The 16,518-nt window shown below is 40.6% G+C and overlaps 1 protein-coding gene across 4 annotated transcripts in view; it reads right to left on the bottom strand.

The window, feature by feature from the left end:
• LOC137102594 (MAM domain-containing glycosylphosphatidylinositol anchor protein 2-like) overlaps nt 1-5,688 on the bottom strand; it is a 169,081-nt gene extending 163,393 nt beyond the window's left edge. Inside the window, exon 1 of one of the 4 annotated variants that reach the window (XM_067482259.1) lies at nt 4,459-5,688. In XM_067482259.1, coding sequence (XP_067338360.1) covers nt 4,459-4,531 — 73 coding nt within the window. In that variant the 5' untranslated portion in view covers nt 4,532-5,688. The remainder of the gene's footprint in view (nt 1-4,458) is intronic. The other 3 variants (XM_067482260.1, XM_067482261.1, XM_067482262.1) reach the window with 3 other exon arrangements.
• Nucleotides 5,689-16,518: the final 10,830 nt, after the last annotated feature.

Genomic DNA, 16,518 nt, shown 5'->3' with positions numbered 1-16,518 from the left:
AGTAGGGGTAGGTACAGTAAGTATTACAGCTGTTCTGGATGTGTGTAAAGTAGCCAAAGCCACATTATACTGTATGTACTTTTTAGAGTCTCTAATCTAAAAATATAAGACTTTGTGATCATTCCTAATGAACATGCATCCTATTCATCTCAGCTGTGCATAATTCTTTGATTTCTTCATATAAGAATGGGAATGAAATTACTAGTTTACTGTGCAAAAAGATGCTGTTAAAATACCTGCTGCCATACAGCTTTTGGACCTAAAGCTCTATTTTCCACTTTGCCTACTGCCAAACTATACACAGTTACTAAAGAGGGCCAGAGTGTCAAGCTTTCACTGGTAAGTTCCACCCTGCCATAGACACACCCCACTCATAGACATAGGTGAAGTGAGCCAGTTAACTGATTAGTCAGCAACTTTTACTTTTTCAAGATAATCAGCATGGTTCCAACATTCAACTAAAGTGGGAACATAAAGAAATTTACAAATGTATTAAAGTCTGTGTGCGTGGGATTTGAAGATACCACATTAAACCATGTTACTGAGTTGAATTTCAGCAAGTATGGGATACAGTGTTTGTGTAAGATGAATCATAATACTATCTTAAAATGTCAGCATTTCCTGTTACTTGAATCCACTTTTACTTGTTACTTGTCATCCACTTTTTAAAATCTGTCTCTCACATGTCCTTCAATTTGTTAATCAACAGTAGTCCTTATGAGGAATACACCTTTAATTTGAACTTGTAGAGAACATAAAGTCTGGTTTCTAAAATTTGCCACACTACAACACTGCTGTTTCACGTTAATCCCTTTGTATTGTAGTATTAAAATAACACTGCCAAAAATTATGCAGTAAATACCAAGCACAGCACAGTGGGAGGTACTTCACTCTCTTCCTCCAGTTTCCTCGGTGTATACTCAGAGACAGTCTCAGAAGACTTGGTCCAAAGAGAACTGACAATTAATATGACTGAGTTGGTGCTATATGAAGCCCCACCCAAGGGTGTGTAGCAATCCCCAAAGTGCAACGCACACTATTCCCCTGCAATAAATGACTTCTTCTGTGCCTCTTCCAGCTGTATATGTTCATTTGCCTCTGACTGAAGTGTATACTTCAGATGTCCATTGGCTGTTACCTCAGAGGGATGAGGAGGGAGAGACAGGCACGGAGATAGAGACTGAGACCGGGAAGGAGGAGAAAAGATAGAGTTATCCGTGGTCTCATTACGGTGGGAAATGTGAGGGTCCCGATCCAAGGGAATGATGAAGGACTCTGTGGAGGAGGCCTCTGAGAACCAACAAAGACGGCTTTAGTTTCACTGGCAGAATGCATTTGCATAGCTTAGAAGCCAAAGTGTCTGAACTGGGGCTCATGAAAAGAAACCCTAGCAATTGCTTGGACTTCAATGCAAACGAGAAGGAACGAGAGGCACAGTGGAAGAGAGATGAGTGGAGTGGAAGAAAAAGCAGTAGGGACTTTTTCCCTTCAATAACATAACACAAAACGACATCAGCAACATCTGCACACCCCATGGAGGTTGTCGCCGACCGGCTTTGATGCAAAGGGAACATACTAAAGGCGGTACATCTCCAGATAAAGTAACAAGCAGAAAAACATGTCCATGCTATTATAAGAGTGTTATGTCATTTGATATTTTTATAGAGTATAGTTCAGTTGACAGCAGTATTACACATACATGAAATTAGAAAATGGTTATCAGGTTAGTAGGTTTGTCCTGGAATGGTTCCATTTGCTCTGGAGAGGTGGAGATAATGGAGCAATCTCCTGGAGAAGAGTGTGTGTTGTGTGAGGTGATAAAAAAAAAGAGGCACACTCAGAGGGAAGGAAGAAAGAGGAAAGGATGACGAGGTCTGCAGAGAGAAAGAGCGAAGCAGATGTTGTACTTTAGCGTTGTCTCTCCTTTTCCCTCAGTGGCCTGGAGTCATGGAGGGATGACTAGCCTTCATCAATCCTCTTTAACGACTCTGGCAGCACCACTTAACGCACTAGTAAGCGATTTCTTCATTACTTCATCATGATTCCACCATTTAGTCAGTAGCAATGACGTATGCTGATGCTCTGGGATAAAAATAATAATTGAAAGTCTCATTTTTCTCAAACGGCCCCGTTCATCTGATGATACGTTAATTTGGGAATCTGGCAATTGAATGATGATTGAATGATAGGTGATGCTTTGAACGCAACCATATGGACATAATTGAACCTGGTGGCATGAATAGGTATTTTGGAAATGTGCTTCATTGAAAAAAAATAAAAAATATCCAGCACTATATGATACTCCAATTTCGAAAAATACACCACTTTTGCAAAGCACTTAATAAAACCTGCTGAAAAACTCCACCACTGTAAAGTTACAGGCAATAGCATATGTTATGCTCTGGCAGTCATTTTATTCAGTCACATACCCACCGCCTTTCACCTCTGGTGCACAATGCTCCATTTCACCAACCCTCCCCTCCATCATGTGTCAAAACCTTCAATGAATACAGTTGGAGGTAACACAACATGCATTCAAATATTTTGCCAATATCAATAATAAAAGCTGAACTTTGCTGATACATCTTCATTCAGCCCACATCCCTGGAGATCACATTTACAGTTTACAAAATGTAAACTGCAAATATGAGTTACACAGAGGTACTTGCCAGAATTTCATGTAGAAGTCTGAGATCATAAACAGCAATGTCCTGCATGTGGAAAGCATGACTGACATAAATCCTTCCTAAAGCACACTTACAGTAGAATAGTTAAAGCCCTGTAGTGAAAAATCATGACTATTGGCTGCAGAACTCACATGCATACACACAATCACAAAGCTCAAACAATTCCGTCTGTTCCAGCTCTGTCCATTCTTCTTCTGCTGCTGCTGCTCCAAGTTTAATAGTCCGCACATACTACTGTGGCAGTACCACATCAAGCATTATGAGATATGATTCTTTCTAATGAGCTTCAGCCTAACGCACATGCTGTAGCTTTGACAGCTTGCTCACACCAAGAACACGCAGCTTTGATCTTACATTCATGTGATGCGTTTTGATTGTTAGCATCATGCCTGTCTCCCCTGAATTGATGATATTCGTATGAAGACAGATTTAGTAGAAGTGGATATTGAAACAAGTACAGGCAATGATTTCTTGACATCAACATTTGATGAGACGCTATGGCCTGCGGCTCAAAGCGTAACGAAAGTAACCAAGAAAAACACTCGCTCAAAACAACAACACCTAAGTACAAAAGCTTACGCTGTCTAATGAGTGCCATGGGAAGATGAGGAAAAATCCGTACAGACTCTGCAACAGGTGTTAGACTGGGAGAAGTGGGGTAATATGAATAACCCTGCACATATGAACAGCTACCCTTTGGGCTTTTTAATACCCCCCTCTCTCTAAAGCAAAAGAATAGCTTAAATTCTGTCGCATCATTGGGCAGGTGCAGCACCATGACTGTTCCTGTCAGGCTCACAGTAACCTTTCATTGCTACATCATCTCTGCACACAAACACATACATACACACGCACACACACACACTGTGCCGACAAAGATCTTTTCGGTGCTTGGCAACAGTTTCTGAAACACGCCATCCCACATCCCACTTTGCTTGACCTTACATTCTCTCTGCAAGACCTCTCCTTTGGTAAGAGCCACTGTCACTGCTGACAGGTCAGGGCTGTGTGCCTCAAGGTTTCTCTCCTGCCCCAATGTTAGTGCACATGAATCATTATTTTCTCACAGTGCTGCTGTTGCTCCTGCTGCGAGCATGACGACTCATATGAGACATCATCTGTGCCACTGGTTGCAGAAGCAGACAGGGTAAGAGACAGAAATGTGTGCTCATTGTCAAGTGTGAGAGTGTGTGCATGGAGGGGAGAGACTGGGGTGTTCAGACATGCATATATAAGCAGGAGCTGGGTAGATCCACCACACATTTTCTCATTAAAATCACTCACATATTGCTGCAAGTGCCATTGTTCAATAGATTACTGTGAGTGTGATGATTATTTTAAGAAATATTGTAAGACAACAGCAAGGTCAGTTTTTGAACTGAATAATTACATGGATCTAGGTGACCAGTGTAGAGAAGTTACAGCCTTTAAGACAAATCAGCAAGATTCCAGAGAAAAATACGAATTTGCCTAAAATTAGCCTGCTCGGTGACTATCCTGAGTGATGGGTTGGATGGAAAAGGGGGACTGTACAGGACTGGCTACACAAGCCATTTGCTGTGTAACCTCAGGGCTGCTGAGAACATTTTGAGTCACTTAAACATGACATCCATACCTGGACCTTTGCATAAGCTGATGCTGCATGATTGTTTAGTTAATATTATTTTGGGATTCTAAATGAAATAAGTGGCAAGTTACAGTTTGAGCTGTCACTATGTTACAAGGTCATGATCACATTTGGTTAAAGCAGAAGCAAATCGCGCACACTCACCGTACACTCCTTGGCAACGGATGCCCTCCACGATCAGCGCCAGAAGCCCCACAACACAGATAATTAGATCCATCCTCTCACGTTAATCTCTGCATATCCAGCTCTCAATGGCAAGAAGTCCTTTCCGGGGCGGTGTGACTGAGGTGCATGGACACAGCACTCATCTACACGTCGATTAATTCAGTGTCTGTGGTCGCTGTGAAGGTATTTTATGGGCGCAGGAGACAAACAAACTCAGGTAGCGATGCCTATGATGTCCACTGCCATGAAGTCCAAAAAAATAATGCGGAGCGCACGCGGCACGGAGACGCCGCGGAGAATGCGGGGAAGCAGGCGGGCGCGGGGAGTGGGCTGCAGAAAGCCCGGCCTTACAGCAAACAGCAACCTCTTCTCGACTCCAGGTAGGCGTGCTCCTCTGGAAGCGTGCGTCCCTTGACTTTAGCGAAGACCCCCGAGGCACCAAACCGAGGGGACACGCAGATGCTGTCGACTAGAGTCGGACGGAGGCTTGGTACCCGCGGACATTTCTATTCCATCGCTCCGTGGATGCTGCTGCTACGTTGACCGCATGCTGTCAAACGGAGCCATCACCTCCGCTTTACGAAGACACCTACAGTCAAATCCTCCTTCCGGCAGATGAAGTCGTTGAGCTGCTGTTGCTGATACTACAGCGGAGGATCGTGCGCTCTCACAGTCACATCACGACTGCACCCCGACGCCGAGCGCTCCGCTCATCGCTCCCGGTGGCAGTGACAAGGGGAGGGTCCAGAGCGGCGGACGGCTCATATACAGCTCCTCCGTGATGTCTGCCGCTGTCTCGGCGTTTGGAGACCGGTTTCTAACGAATTCAGGCAACGGTGGGAGCCGGATGTGCCCGCCGTGGAGCCAGTTGAGCATCAGTCACGTTGCGCAATACGTGCTACGGAGACCGAGTGGCACCGCAACTGGTCTGTGGCTACGTCAAGAGGTGCGTGGCTTCAGGCGCTCATCTGTATGGGAGGCTTCGCTCAGCGTCAGGAAAGGCATGAGAGGTGCAGCTGTTGGATGCTGAGAGAGGGAGGAAGAGAGATGAGGCCATTGGAATTCAGGAGATCTGTCTTCGGCAGACCTGTGCAATCATCACCAAACACACAGTCTATACTCCTGTCTGCTCATGTTGCACCAGGCAGCATGAGATGCTGTCAGTAGCGTCCATCTGCAACATGTGAATTCTTTGCTTGAAACAGCGAGGTGTCAGTGCCCTGCCGCTGCTGGTGCTGCTGCAACATGCCCACATGTATTTTGGTAAGTTTATAGCAATATATAAAGTTTTTAAGAGGTTCCGATAGCTAAGTGGCTCCCGAATGGGGTCCCACAAGGCCCTCAGGGTTTCTGCTGGCACCTCCAACAGGCTCCTGCAAAATGAGAAAATCCATCTCATTATACTCAGTGGTGCTATATTTAGAAATGTTCTAGCTAAAGAATGTGATTGCAGGTTTTACTCTCCCCAGCATCCTCCAAGTACAGTATTCAGTCGTACAGACCAACAAAAGCACTATATTGTAAATTGGGTACTTTCAAAGTATTTGGTCATAATAAAGCTGGCAGAATCAAAATGTTAAAGGATAGCTGTTCCCTAGCAACACAAGTTCTGTAAGTTCTCTAAAATGGTCTTAATTGGTACATTTTCCACAATGGTAAATGTATACAAATGGAGGATGAGGAGGTCAGGAGCCTGATAAAACATTTAGACACAGCCAATTAGGTCTCACGGTAAATCATATTATTCACATTTTAAGACGCTTTTAATTACGCAAAGTTCAAAGAAACACAAACATTAGTAGTGACACTACATCTTTTTTTCAAATAGAAGGCTTTAGTGAGTACACCATCAGATCATCATATCCCCAAAACAAATGTATCTACAGTTAAAAGAAAGATGATTTTTTTTTTCCCCTGAAAGAAAAAAAACAATAACTGTACTTCATTTATGATACAAAAGAGATGGTGTTTCATGTATAGTTGGTGTCCTTAGAGGGCCTCATCTTTGAGTCAGCTGAGGGATCAGCTGGGGAAGTGACTGCTAGGGCAGCAGTGGGTGGTTTGGTGCCCTCTACAGGACTCAGTTAAATGAATCCATGTAGTCAATGGTGGCTACATTCACTCTGTGACCAAGCAATAACTTTAATGGCACATGCTCAGTGTTTAGGTAGAAATAAAGATGCCAATGTGATTCTTTCATTGCCTATTATATTTCCATCACTGTTAGCTGTCAACATCTGATCCTCACATGAGGACTCACAGTGGGACAGAGGAATTAAATTAATTTAGCAGAGTTAATATTTGATATAGGCTATTATACATTAAATTTGAAAATATAAATGATTAATCTTGTCCATCCATTTTATACTACAATTAGTGTGATGCCCTTGAACACTACAGTTATGCAGAAATGAAGATGGCAACTGTAATTATTTAAAGCATTTCAGATCTTATTTTCTACCAATTGCTGACTTTGTTTTATCTCAAGGTGTGTGGAGTGGTGAGCTCCATAATTAATTTAAGATGTTTAACTATCTGTTGCGGTCTATCTTTCCACTCGCTCCCTGGGAGAGTACATGTGCGTCTCTTTTTGCAAGTGTAAGAAAAGTGGTCCTTTCATTGCTACTGATGAATAAATAAAAATCCCCAACAAGTCATTGAATATTTAGTGTCTACTTTAGCTTGAATTTTCTAGATATAACTTGAATTAAAAATTAAGTGCGGTGGGATGTTTTTATTTAATATATCATGTGGTCAAAGCTTCACCTACCTCAGCTCCAATCCAAAATAGGTACACTTTTGAACAGTTTAACAACAGTTTAGCAGCCTGGACACCAACATAAGTTAGCTGAATGTCCTACCAAGTATTCTTTTTTAATCATTTGGTGATTTGTGTATTGTGATTTATTTCCTCTCCGCATGCTGTTTATCATTCTGTTTATTACTATACCTTTGCATCACCCATCCAATATGGACTGGAGTGGGAGACCACAGAGGAAGCTTAGACTTTAACCCCCCATCTGTCTGTGGATAAATTTGCTCTCAGCTTTTTTTCCCCTCTCGGTTTGGCCTTGTGGAATATATTGCAACCTTTCATATGTAAGATTTTATAATGCTACTGACATTGGAAGGAGTGCAATTATGAGGCCCATTGTGAGTGCAGAGACTATGTAGCATCATTAGCAGGAGGAATAAATATCATATGTCCTCACTCTTGTTGTAGTTGGAGCTGTATGACATTTCACAAAATGGATTCCGTCACACTGTGTGTGAGGTGTTGGATGAGGGATGAAACAAGACAATGTGGCATTTGGGGAAGCCTCTCTGAGTTTCATATTCAGCTTGAAGCACAGCAAAGACCAAAACTACGTGGCAAGAGCCAAACAGGAGTGTGGGATACATCCATAATGTGTATCTGCATGAGTGTGAAAAAAGGAACAAGGTAGAGATATGGGAGTCCTACAAAGTTCTGCACTGGTTGGTGTTACACATGGGCACCTTTCAAATTACAGATTACTGTAGTTCAGAGCTTCTCAATCCAGTTGTGTTGTTATTGTTGCTTCCTTTATATTGTCAGCATCACTGGTGAAATGTGGCATTTCTATCCAATGATAACTTGTACTCAGACATAGTCCTAAGCATTTGGATTCAAAGGACTTTTCCCACAATAATTAATTTTTCATCAGGACAATTCATTAAGCATGCTGTCAAAATCTGCAACATCCAAGGTGAAAGCACCCTTTGGGGTATGGGATACCACATCGATTTTTTGTTCATCACTCAAATACTGCATGCATAAGTTCCTGCCAAACCTGCGTGCATATAAACTGCAGCATACACACAACGGGACACAAGCAAGCATCCCTCCGTGTGCCACTGTTGATTAGTGTTTCACTTAGAAAATAGGTCACCTCCAAGCTGGCAGAAAGAATGTAGAAATGATGAAATTTCAAAGTGGGCAGATGACGTTGTTTCTCCATGTCAGGATTCGTTTACATAGAGACCTTGCATGTGGCTTATCACTAGCTGGAGGTAAAATGAAAATGTATCCAGCACAAACACTGAAGAACAACGTGCACAAGCTAAGCGTGATCTCTATTTGAATAAAAATGTAGCGCTGATGAGTTAGTGCATTCTTGCACTGGTGATCCTCTACAAAGGCAACAAACAAGCATGTTTGTGTTAATAGGATCTACGCCACATCTGTTCTCCATGGTCTCGCATGTCCTTCCACATGAAAAGAGCTGACTCCATTTAGATTCAGTGTCAAGTTTTCTTGGCGAGGAAAGCCTCATCCTCAGCACAGTCTTTTAACATGGACTAGTGAAGGATCTCATGCTGAGGGGCAGGCCTTAGCATGACTGCAAAAACAAAAGGCAGTTCTGACAGGCATGACGTGTGTTTCTATTCTACAAATGTTCCCTCAGACACCCTCGTTTTCCCTGGGTAGTGGCACTGACACATTCAGTATTCATGGCAGCAGGAAGCCTGTCGGCACTATTTACACACATAACTGGGGTGAAGAGAGGTAGATTTCACAATGGGGTGCAGCGGTTCATGGCAGCTGGTATCAAGATGCCGTCAGAATCCAGAAACTGCAGCACTTTTTGATGGTCCCCAGTGAGATAGCAGAGCTGGTCTCCACAGCAGTCGAATTGTCAATGAGTTCATTGAAGTGGTGCAAAGTTACCTGTACATTTGAAGCTTTGTAAAACTTGCCACCACAGTGGAAAAAATTGCAAAGCCCCCAACCGAAGCCTAAACATGTGTACAGATGTACCATCTTAATTTCTCTAGCTGTTGAGAACATATTTTTTTATGACCCTTCAACACAAGAATCTGGATAAGATTTCTACAAATCAATGTATTCACCTGTCTATACAGTGATTAAAAAAGCCTTTCATGTCTCCCTTAATTTAGCTATACTGCAGCTATCCAATATTTTACAGGAGGACTTCCTATTGGCCTATTGATCAACTGCGCTCCCGAGTGATTCATCCCCACTCACCAGATTGATTCTGTCATGGCTGTTTTGGTGAGACAGCACAGTGAACGTGGCATGCTAATTAAGCTGTATGAACCTACTTTACCAAATAAATGACCCAATACCTGACACTATACACACACAGGAAACTGTGTGTATGTTATTTTTTTTCAAGTTGGAAGGTTATGAAGCAATACATCAAACAAACTGATGGTCTGAAAACAACACACTGCAGCAGATTTTCTTGACATTTGCCAATGTATTTCTCACAATCTGCATGGTTTTCATAATAACATTGAAGCAATCTCTTATTATGTTAATGCATGAAGGCAATTTCAAATGTTTGATAGAATTTGTTTCCTACAAATGTTTATAGCTGGCTTAAAAACAAACAATGACTGACAAGCCAGTATAATGTGGTTGTAATTATATTTAAAGATTCATACTGTGACTGCATTACATTTTCAAACCCTTCCAATGTTATTTGTTATAATTAGCTACGTACACAGACTTGCTGATCATTAACACGTACAACTGTTTCAAATGTGTGAAAAAGCTCATGAAGGCATGTGAAGGTCAACTTAATCTGACAGAAATATGAACTAGGGTCTACTACTAGATTTCTTGTAGCGCACTCAGCAGCATTTTAAAGCCATTAACAGCAGTTGCAATGTAATAATGTGATAACAGAATGAATGAACATGCAATGTTTTCTGTTCACATAAAATATGAGAGCATATTTTGTAACATCACAAATGTGTCATGCTGTCAGACATTCAAGTGTTTACACACCAGTTACAAACACTTCATCAGAAGAATTATGTTGGAAATAACACACCTTGAGGTTGTTTGACAGCCAGTAATAGAATAAAAAACATATGTCTAGAGAAGAAAAATGGATCCCATTAAAAATCTGCAAATTCTGGACGCAAATAGTATGACAGTCAGGAAAGTGAAAATTCTGCTTCTGCAGCAGGACAACGATCCGAAGCATACATCAAAAATGAACTACTTTAAGAGACAGCCTTCACAGTCCCCTAATGTTTGAAAATCTCTGAGTAGCTCTTACACATAATGTGTGTGCAAGACAGTAAACATATCTCAGACATTAAAGTGATCTGTATGGAAAATTGGGTGAAAATGACTAAGAAGGCAAGAAAGAAAAATAAGCTGGCTACAAAATGTGTTAACAAGCTGTTATACCTGCCATTAAGGATATGACATACTGCATATACTGTACTGACAGCACTGTTAGAGTGCCCAAAAACCTTATTATTTAATCATAAACATTTGTAAACAAACAAAACAAATTTCAATCTCATGCCTTTCATCCTTCCTTTGCATGTATTGGTAGTTATTAACCATAGTTATCATATGCTAACGATCAATCATATCATTGTTAAAAAAGCAAGACAAGGTAATTATCTGATACTTAAAAGTACATACGTGTAATACAGGACTGAGTAATAATGTTGGTAAAACTTAAGGTATCTTAATTTAATAGTATTTCATTGTTTCATTTTGCTATTGGCCAATTAAGTTTTTGCATTAAAGAAATTTAACTACTAACTATTTTACAACGGAAGAAAAAACTAGACAAATTTTATAATTAAACAAATTATAATACAAATAATGTCATTATAATGAAAAAACGTCAAAGAGCAGATTTGTTTGTCTTATGATGATAGCAATGCACAGCTCTGTATTTCTGATACTGTGCTTATCACAAACACCGTGATCTAAGTCAGTACAATCAGGTTCCCAATTTAAATCCTTTGAACTGCATAGTAAATGTGATTCCTGGTTTAGTATGCAGCACTACTTGGCTCAGTGTCTGAGAATGTAATTATCTCTGTAAAGAAGGTAAAGTGAAGCCCATGTTAGCTTTCGTGTCCTTGGCTGCACCGGGGCAGGAAAATAAATCTTCAGAACAGATCTCATTCTGGGTACAATCATTACACTACGCACTTTGACAGACAGTAAATTACATTACGAACTTCAACTGAAACTGGAGGTAAAGAGTGATGAAGAAATCCTTATTCAAAAGTATGTAAACTTCTGTTCCGGGTTTCTATGTTGGCAGACCTCGATCAGAAATAAATTACCCACTAGTCCAATGTCTGCCATTCAGAAGAATATTAGCAATCAGTCACTTTAGGCTGGATGAGTGTATAAACAGATTTTCCTAAGAAAAATACCATTATAGTGTACGTATTTTCTCTATGCACAGCAGATCCTGTGCCAGATTCTGTGGGAAAGACTCATTGTGAATGAGAGCTTTTTCAGAAACCATAGTAGGGCCAGGGGCAAGAGCAGAAAGGAATGAAGTATGGTTAAATGTGTGAATGAAATACAAATGCCACTCCATTCAGCAGGACTGAGTTTGCCGTAGATATACACCCAAATGAAAAAGGGCCACAATCACTTTAGGCTGAGTTGTGAGCAAACAAATTAATTATTTATGGACAATGAATATTGCATATTGCTCTCAAAATTGTTGTTGCCTCTCCTTCATAAGCCAGCACATTTGATTTACACACGGCTGGATATTCACTTCAACGGAAGCTGAATTCTAATCACTTTTTCTACAACAGCACATGGAGCAGAGAAAGCAACCAACCAACCCGCAGCAACATTTGTGACATAAAAAACAAAGCATGACTATTTAGTTTTAAAAAGATATATCTTTTAAATAATTTCACTTTATGACATCCGACATAAACATGGTCCTTCCACAGAACACTGAAAAGGATTTTTCACGTTGAGCTCAGCCACGTTTATGTTTCTATCATCCGTGGCTAATAAACAATGTTTCTCCAGCAGCATCGCATCATGTTGTGTTCCTCATTTCCACCCAACATTGCCTTCTGATGTGCCCACTTTAAAAAGTAATCGAGTGGTCAAACAAAGCTTGAAACAGCCGCTGTGTAACCATTGGCTTTTCTATTTTGCACTGTGGTTAGATATAAGGTAATATTGGCCCTGCCATCTGCTCACCCGTTTGTCCTTTAAATTGTCTTCTTTTGCTATTGGCTACAACAAAAACATGCACACTGTTGTTTTACGGCTGGCATCCATTCGCTTTGGCTCCAAAAGCAACAACACCACATGATCATTTTTGAAAATATGAGTAAACACTAGTGTTTCTGAGACTGGCTTCACCAGCCCATACGGGAGAAAGAAGCTATGTAGATCCAAAATATGTTGTTAAATTTAAAAATACAGCAGTAATATACAGCAATAATACCGAAATAAATATTTATGCATTTCTGTGTTAAAAAATATTGTCTTGTGATTGATTCTGGTTGTACTTCCCTTACAAACACTGCCATTACAGATAAAGGTCTATCATCACCTTTATCCCTCCATCTCCTGTACCTGTCCAGGGTCATGAGGGGCAGCAGCCTATCCCAGGGAGCATTTGATAAAAGGCAGGGGCCATCCTGAACAGGTCACCAGACTATCATGGTGCTGACACATACAGACACAACCACATTCACACCTACAGGCAATTTAGAGTTTCCACTTCACCTAACCTGAATGCGTCTAGACTGTGGGAGGAGAAACGAGCACACATATGAAGTCATCTAGGACATATGCAACATGTATTCTGCACTTAAATCGACTCCAGCTGGCCAAGACTAACTCTGACTCAAGCCTACTTATTATCCAATCTATCATTTCTTGTTGATTTGAGTGTACACTATAAATTGTAATTAGTTTAGCTTGAAAAACCCTGTGTAGTACACATACAAATTAGTTTACACAAAAACAACAACAAAAAAAGTGTACAGTGCTTGAAATTTCAATTTAGGTGCAATTTAGGTACAGTAACTCGATATTAAAATTTCAGAATCATAAATCAACATAATCATTTCAATTATAATTTTCTGTGTAATGCATTTCAAAAACACATATTTAAGTTGGGCCAACTAATGTGACATTTCCTGCAGCTCTTAATATCTGAGTTGTAGTTACGTGAACAGCAATCTGATTTATTTGTTAAAACCATGCATACTGATTAAAAAAGAAAGAAAGAAAGAAAGAAGTTACCTGTGTATCTTCAGTATTATTTTAACATCTGTTACACCAGGCCTTTTATTTTTTTCACATTCTTTAGTCAATGTGCTGTTGAGATGACAAAGACATTTGGGAAAGTTTCAGGCTTTTGCCAGAAATGCATTGTTTGGTGCACAGTTTTTTCAAATACTGTTTTGCAAACATTAATGATTTGAGAAATATACAGAAGAAACTAAAAGAAACTGTAATTGGAGCAGCTTTTGTTTTTTAAAAAATGTCATAATATAAAGTAAAGGATTATAAAAACTGGTACTTTTCCCTTCTACCTGTCTGAACAATGAGAGATTGATTTGGGGATCAATAGGAACTGATATACACTAACACTATACTTAGCTTGTCTGAACCTCACATCAGTCAAGCTTTGCTGCAGGAATATCGTGACAGCAAAATACATCCAGGAAGACAGAGCCTGGGGGAATGAGTTCTTTGCAATATTTCATGAAATTTTAGAAGTATAGTACTGCTTATTTATGGCGAGTGATGGATATGCATCTCACCAGATTCCTCTATTTGTTACATGAAAGTCAAACATTTGTTCACTCGCTGACATCAATTAATATCACAACAATAAGCAGCGCAGTGATGCAACTGGTCAAAGCTGTTGAATTAATTTGAAACCAACTGTTGGACGGTTAATAATAGTATATAATCCTTACTAACATACAGTATAAGCCAATAACAAAATGCCTGTATTAATAGTAATAGTATTTTTACCTTCATGCTTGTTTAAGGTAGAGTTCGTTAGTCTTTCAAATCTATTCAACTCAGTCTATTCAACGTTGTCTTCTCTACCGTGGCACTCTCTACTGTGGCCAAGCAACTGAGACGTCATTTTCATTACAATTAAGGCTCACAGACAAATGCGTGAGCAGTAGGTGAATTCTCACTTCCCTGTAGGTTTTCACAGCGCTCTAACTGTACATCTTCCCGCAGAGCTCATTATCAAATTAGACTTAATCTTCTGTGAGATGCTAATGTAAATTGCCTATGAAGACACAGCTAGTGTTGTTTTTTACATCACTTAATTTCAATGTGTGTCATTAGCATGTATGCAAATATTCCACACAACACTGAAACGATAAGTACGTTAACAACAATTGTGGCTGGATCTGAGGAGGTGAAAGACTTCAATCATCTCTGGCATGTCTCTCTAAGTATGTACATATTTCTTATCATCAGTCATCACATTTTCCAGCTGTCATTTCCCTGCTAGGCAAGCATCCAACATCACAACCCTGTGTGTTGCTAAGAGATGCGAACAGACACCAGGGGCTGCAGAAAAGGGATGTAAATGCAAAAGTTGTTACAGTATGGGATCTGGCAGTTTGACAGCTTGTGTTATAATTAAGTGCTACGACCCAAAAGCTGATTACTTTGATTCTTTGATCTGCTTTGACATCAGTCACTAATTGGACAATGTGTACCTTTACACCACCTACAACAAGCCAGAAACTTAATGAACAAGAGCAGTGCACCATGGGGGACCATTATATCTATAGCATGTAATGCCCCCCCCCCACATCTTTCTTTGTATATACAAACACATTAAAATGCACATGCATACATTTGTGTGAGTATATTTTTCGCTGGTGTGTGTGTGTCAGAAGGGTCAGCGGGTTGGATGTCTGAAGTATGTCCACAGACAAGATAAATCTGTGTAATATACAGTAAAGCACAATTGTAGTATGTGGAGGAAGGGGTTTAGTATAGTGTGACATGCCATCAATGTGCTGCCCCCAGCACTTCTGACAATACACTTCTAATGGGAAATGCAGGTACTAAAGAACATTAGAAAACGCAAGGGGGCTGCTTAATAAATAGATCACCCCATCCGTTTCCCTCTTTTCCTCAGCGCTTAAAAAAGGCAGCTCTGGCTGGGCTTCATTAAAAAAATGGAGGTAGCATTATTCTCTCTATGGGAAGCTGACCGCACTGACACCTGAATGTGTTTCACTCCTACAAGCCTTCACAGATTGTTCTGTTGTTATCATAAATGATTCTCTAAACAGTGTGGTGCTAGAGATGCTTGGGCATGTGAGCACGCCCCTAGATGAGAGAATGGGTACAGAAGACGGTCTGCAATGAATTCTACTCACCATCTGCATACAAATTGGCGAGCTAGCAACGAGAGACAGAGAGGCCGACGACAGATTTAACATCTCAGTGAGCGGGTGAGGATGGTGCAAGCTGGCAGCTCCCATCTTCTCTCTCTCCCCTTCCATGGCCTGTCTTCACTCAGCCAGCCTCCCTGGTGATGATGGTGGCTGTAGTGGAGTGGCGGCGACGGCGGCAGCAGCAGCGGGCCAGCTGGCGTCCCGTTGGAAGGGCAGGTTGGGAGGGCAGCCAGCACGAACTGTCAGAGGTCTGCCAGGGCTGCTGAGAAGCAGGGCGCTACCCGATCTGCTCAGCGTGATGCAGTAACAGGGAACAAATACAGCAGATTTGTATCACCATACAGACAATAATCTTCAGTGATTACATTATACTCCATATCCCATAACCTTCAGTTTAAGCCTCTTCACCACATGCTCACTTTTAAGCCTAACAGCTGAGTCACACCAGGATTTATAAATTGGGAAGATTCGGAGTCAAATTAAGTTAATTGAATAGTATTGGCAGAAGGGGAGTTGGCAGAGTGTTACAACTTCAACATGGGGGAACTCTGACCTTTTCTTTGTTCTATTAACCAACTGCAAGTCACTTTGGCGTTGCTGAATTCTGGACAAAACTGAGGGAATCAAGCAAAAGTTATCATGTTTGGCTGTTCAGAGACATAAAAGTTGTTAAATAAAAGTACCATTGCTGGTATCTAGCACCACCAAATTTTGCAATTTTGCATTACACTGTTTTACTAATGTCTACTCATTGATGCATAATCCATGCATAATCCTCACTTTAAGTCTATGATCCAAGTTTTAAACATACATTAATAAATAGAAGAGTCATAATTGCAAAAAACATAAAGCTGTAACAAT

Source organism: Channa argus, chromosome 17 (genome assembly GCF_033026475.1).
Source record: "Channa argus isolate prfri chromosome 17, Channa argus male v1.0, whole genome shotgun sequence".
NCBI lineage: Eukaryota > Metazoa > Chordata > Actinopteri > Anabantiformes > Channidae > Channa > Channa argus.
The sequence above is the reverse complement of the archived record's forward strand: the minus strand, read 5'-3'. Positions and strand labels throughout refer to the sequence as shown.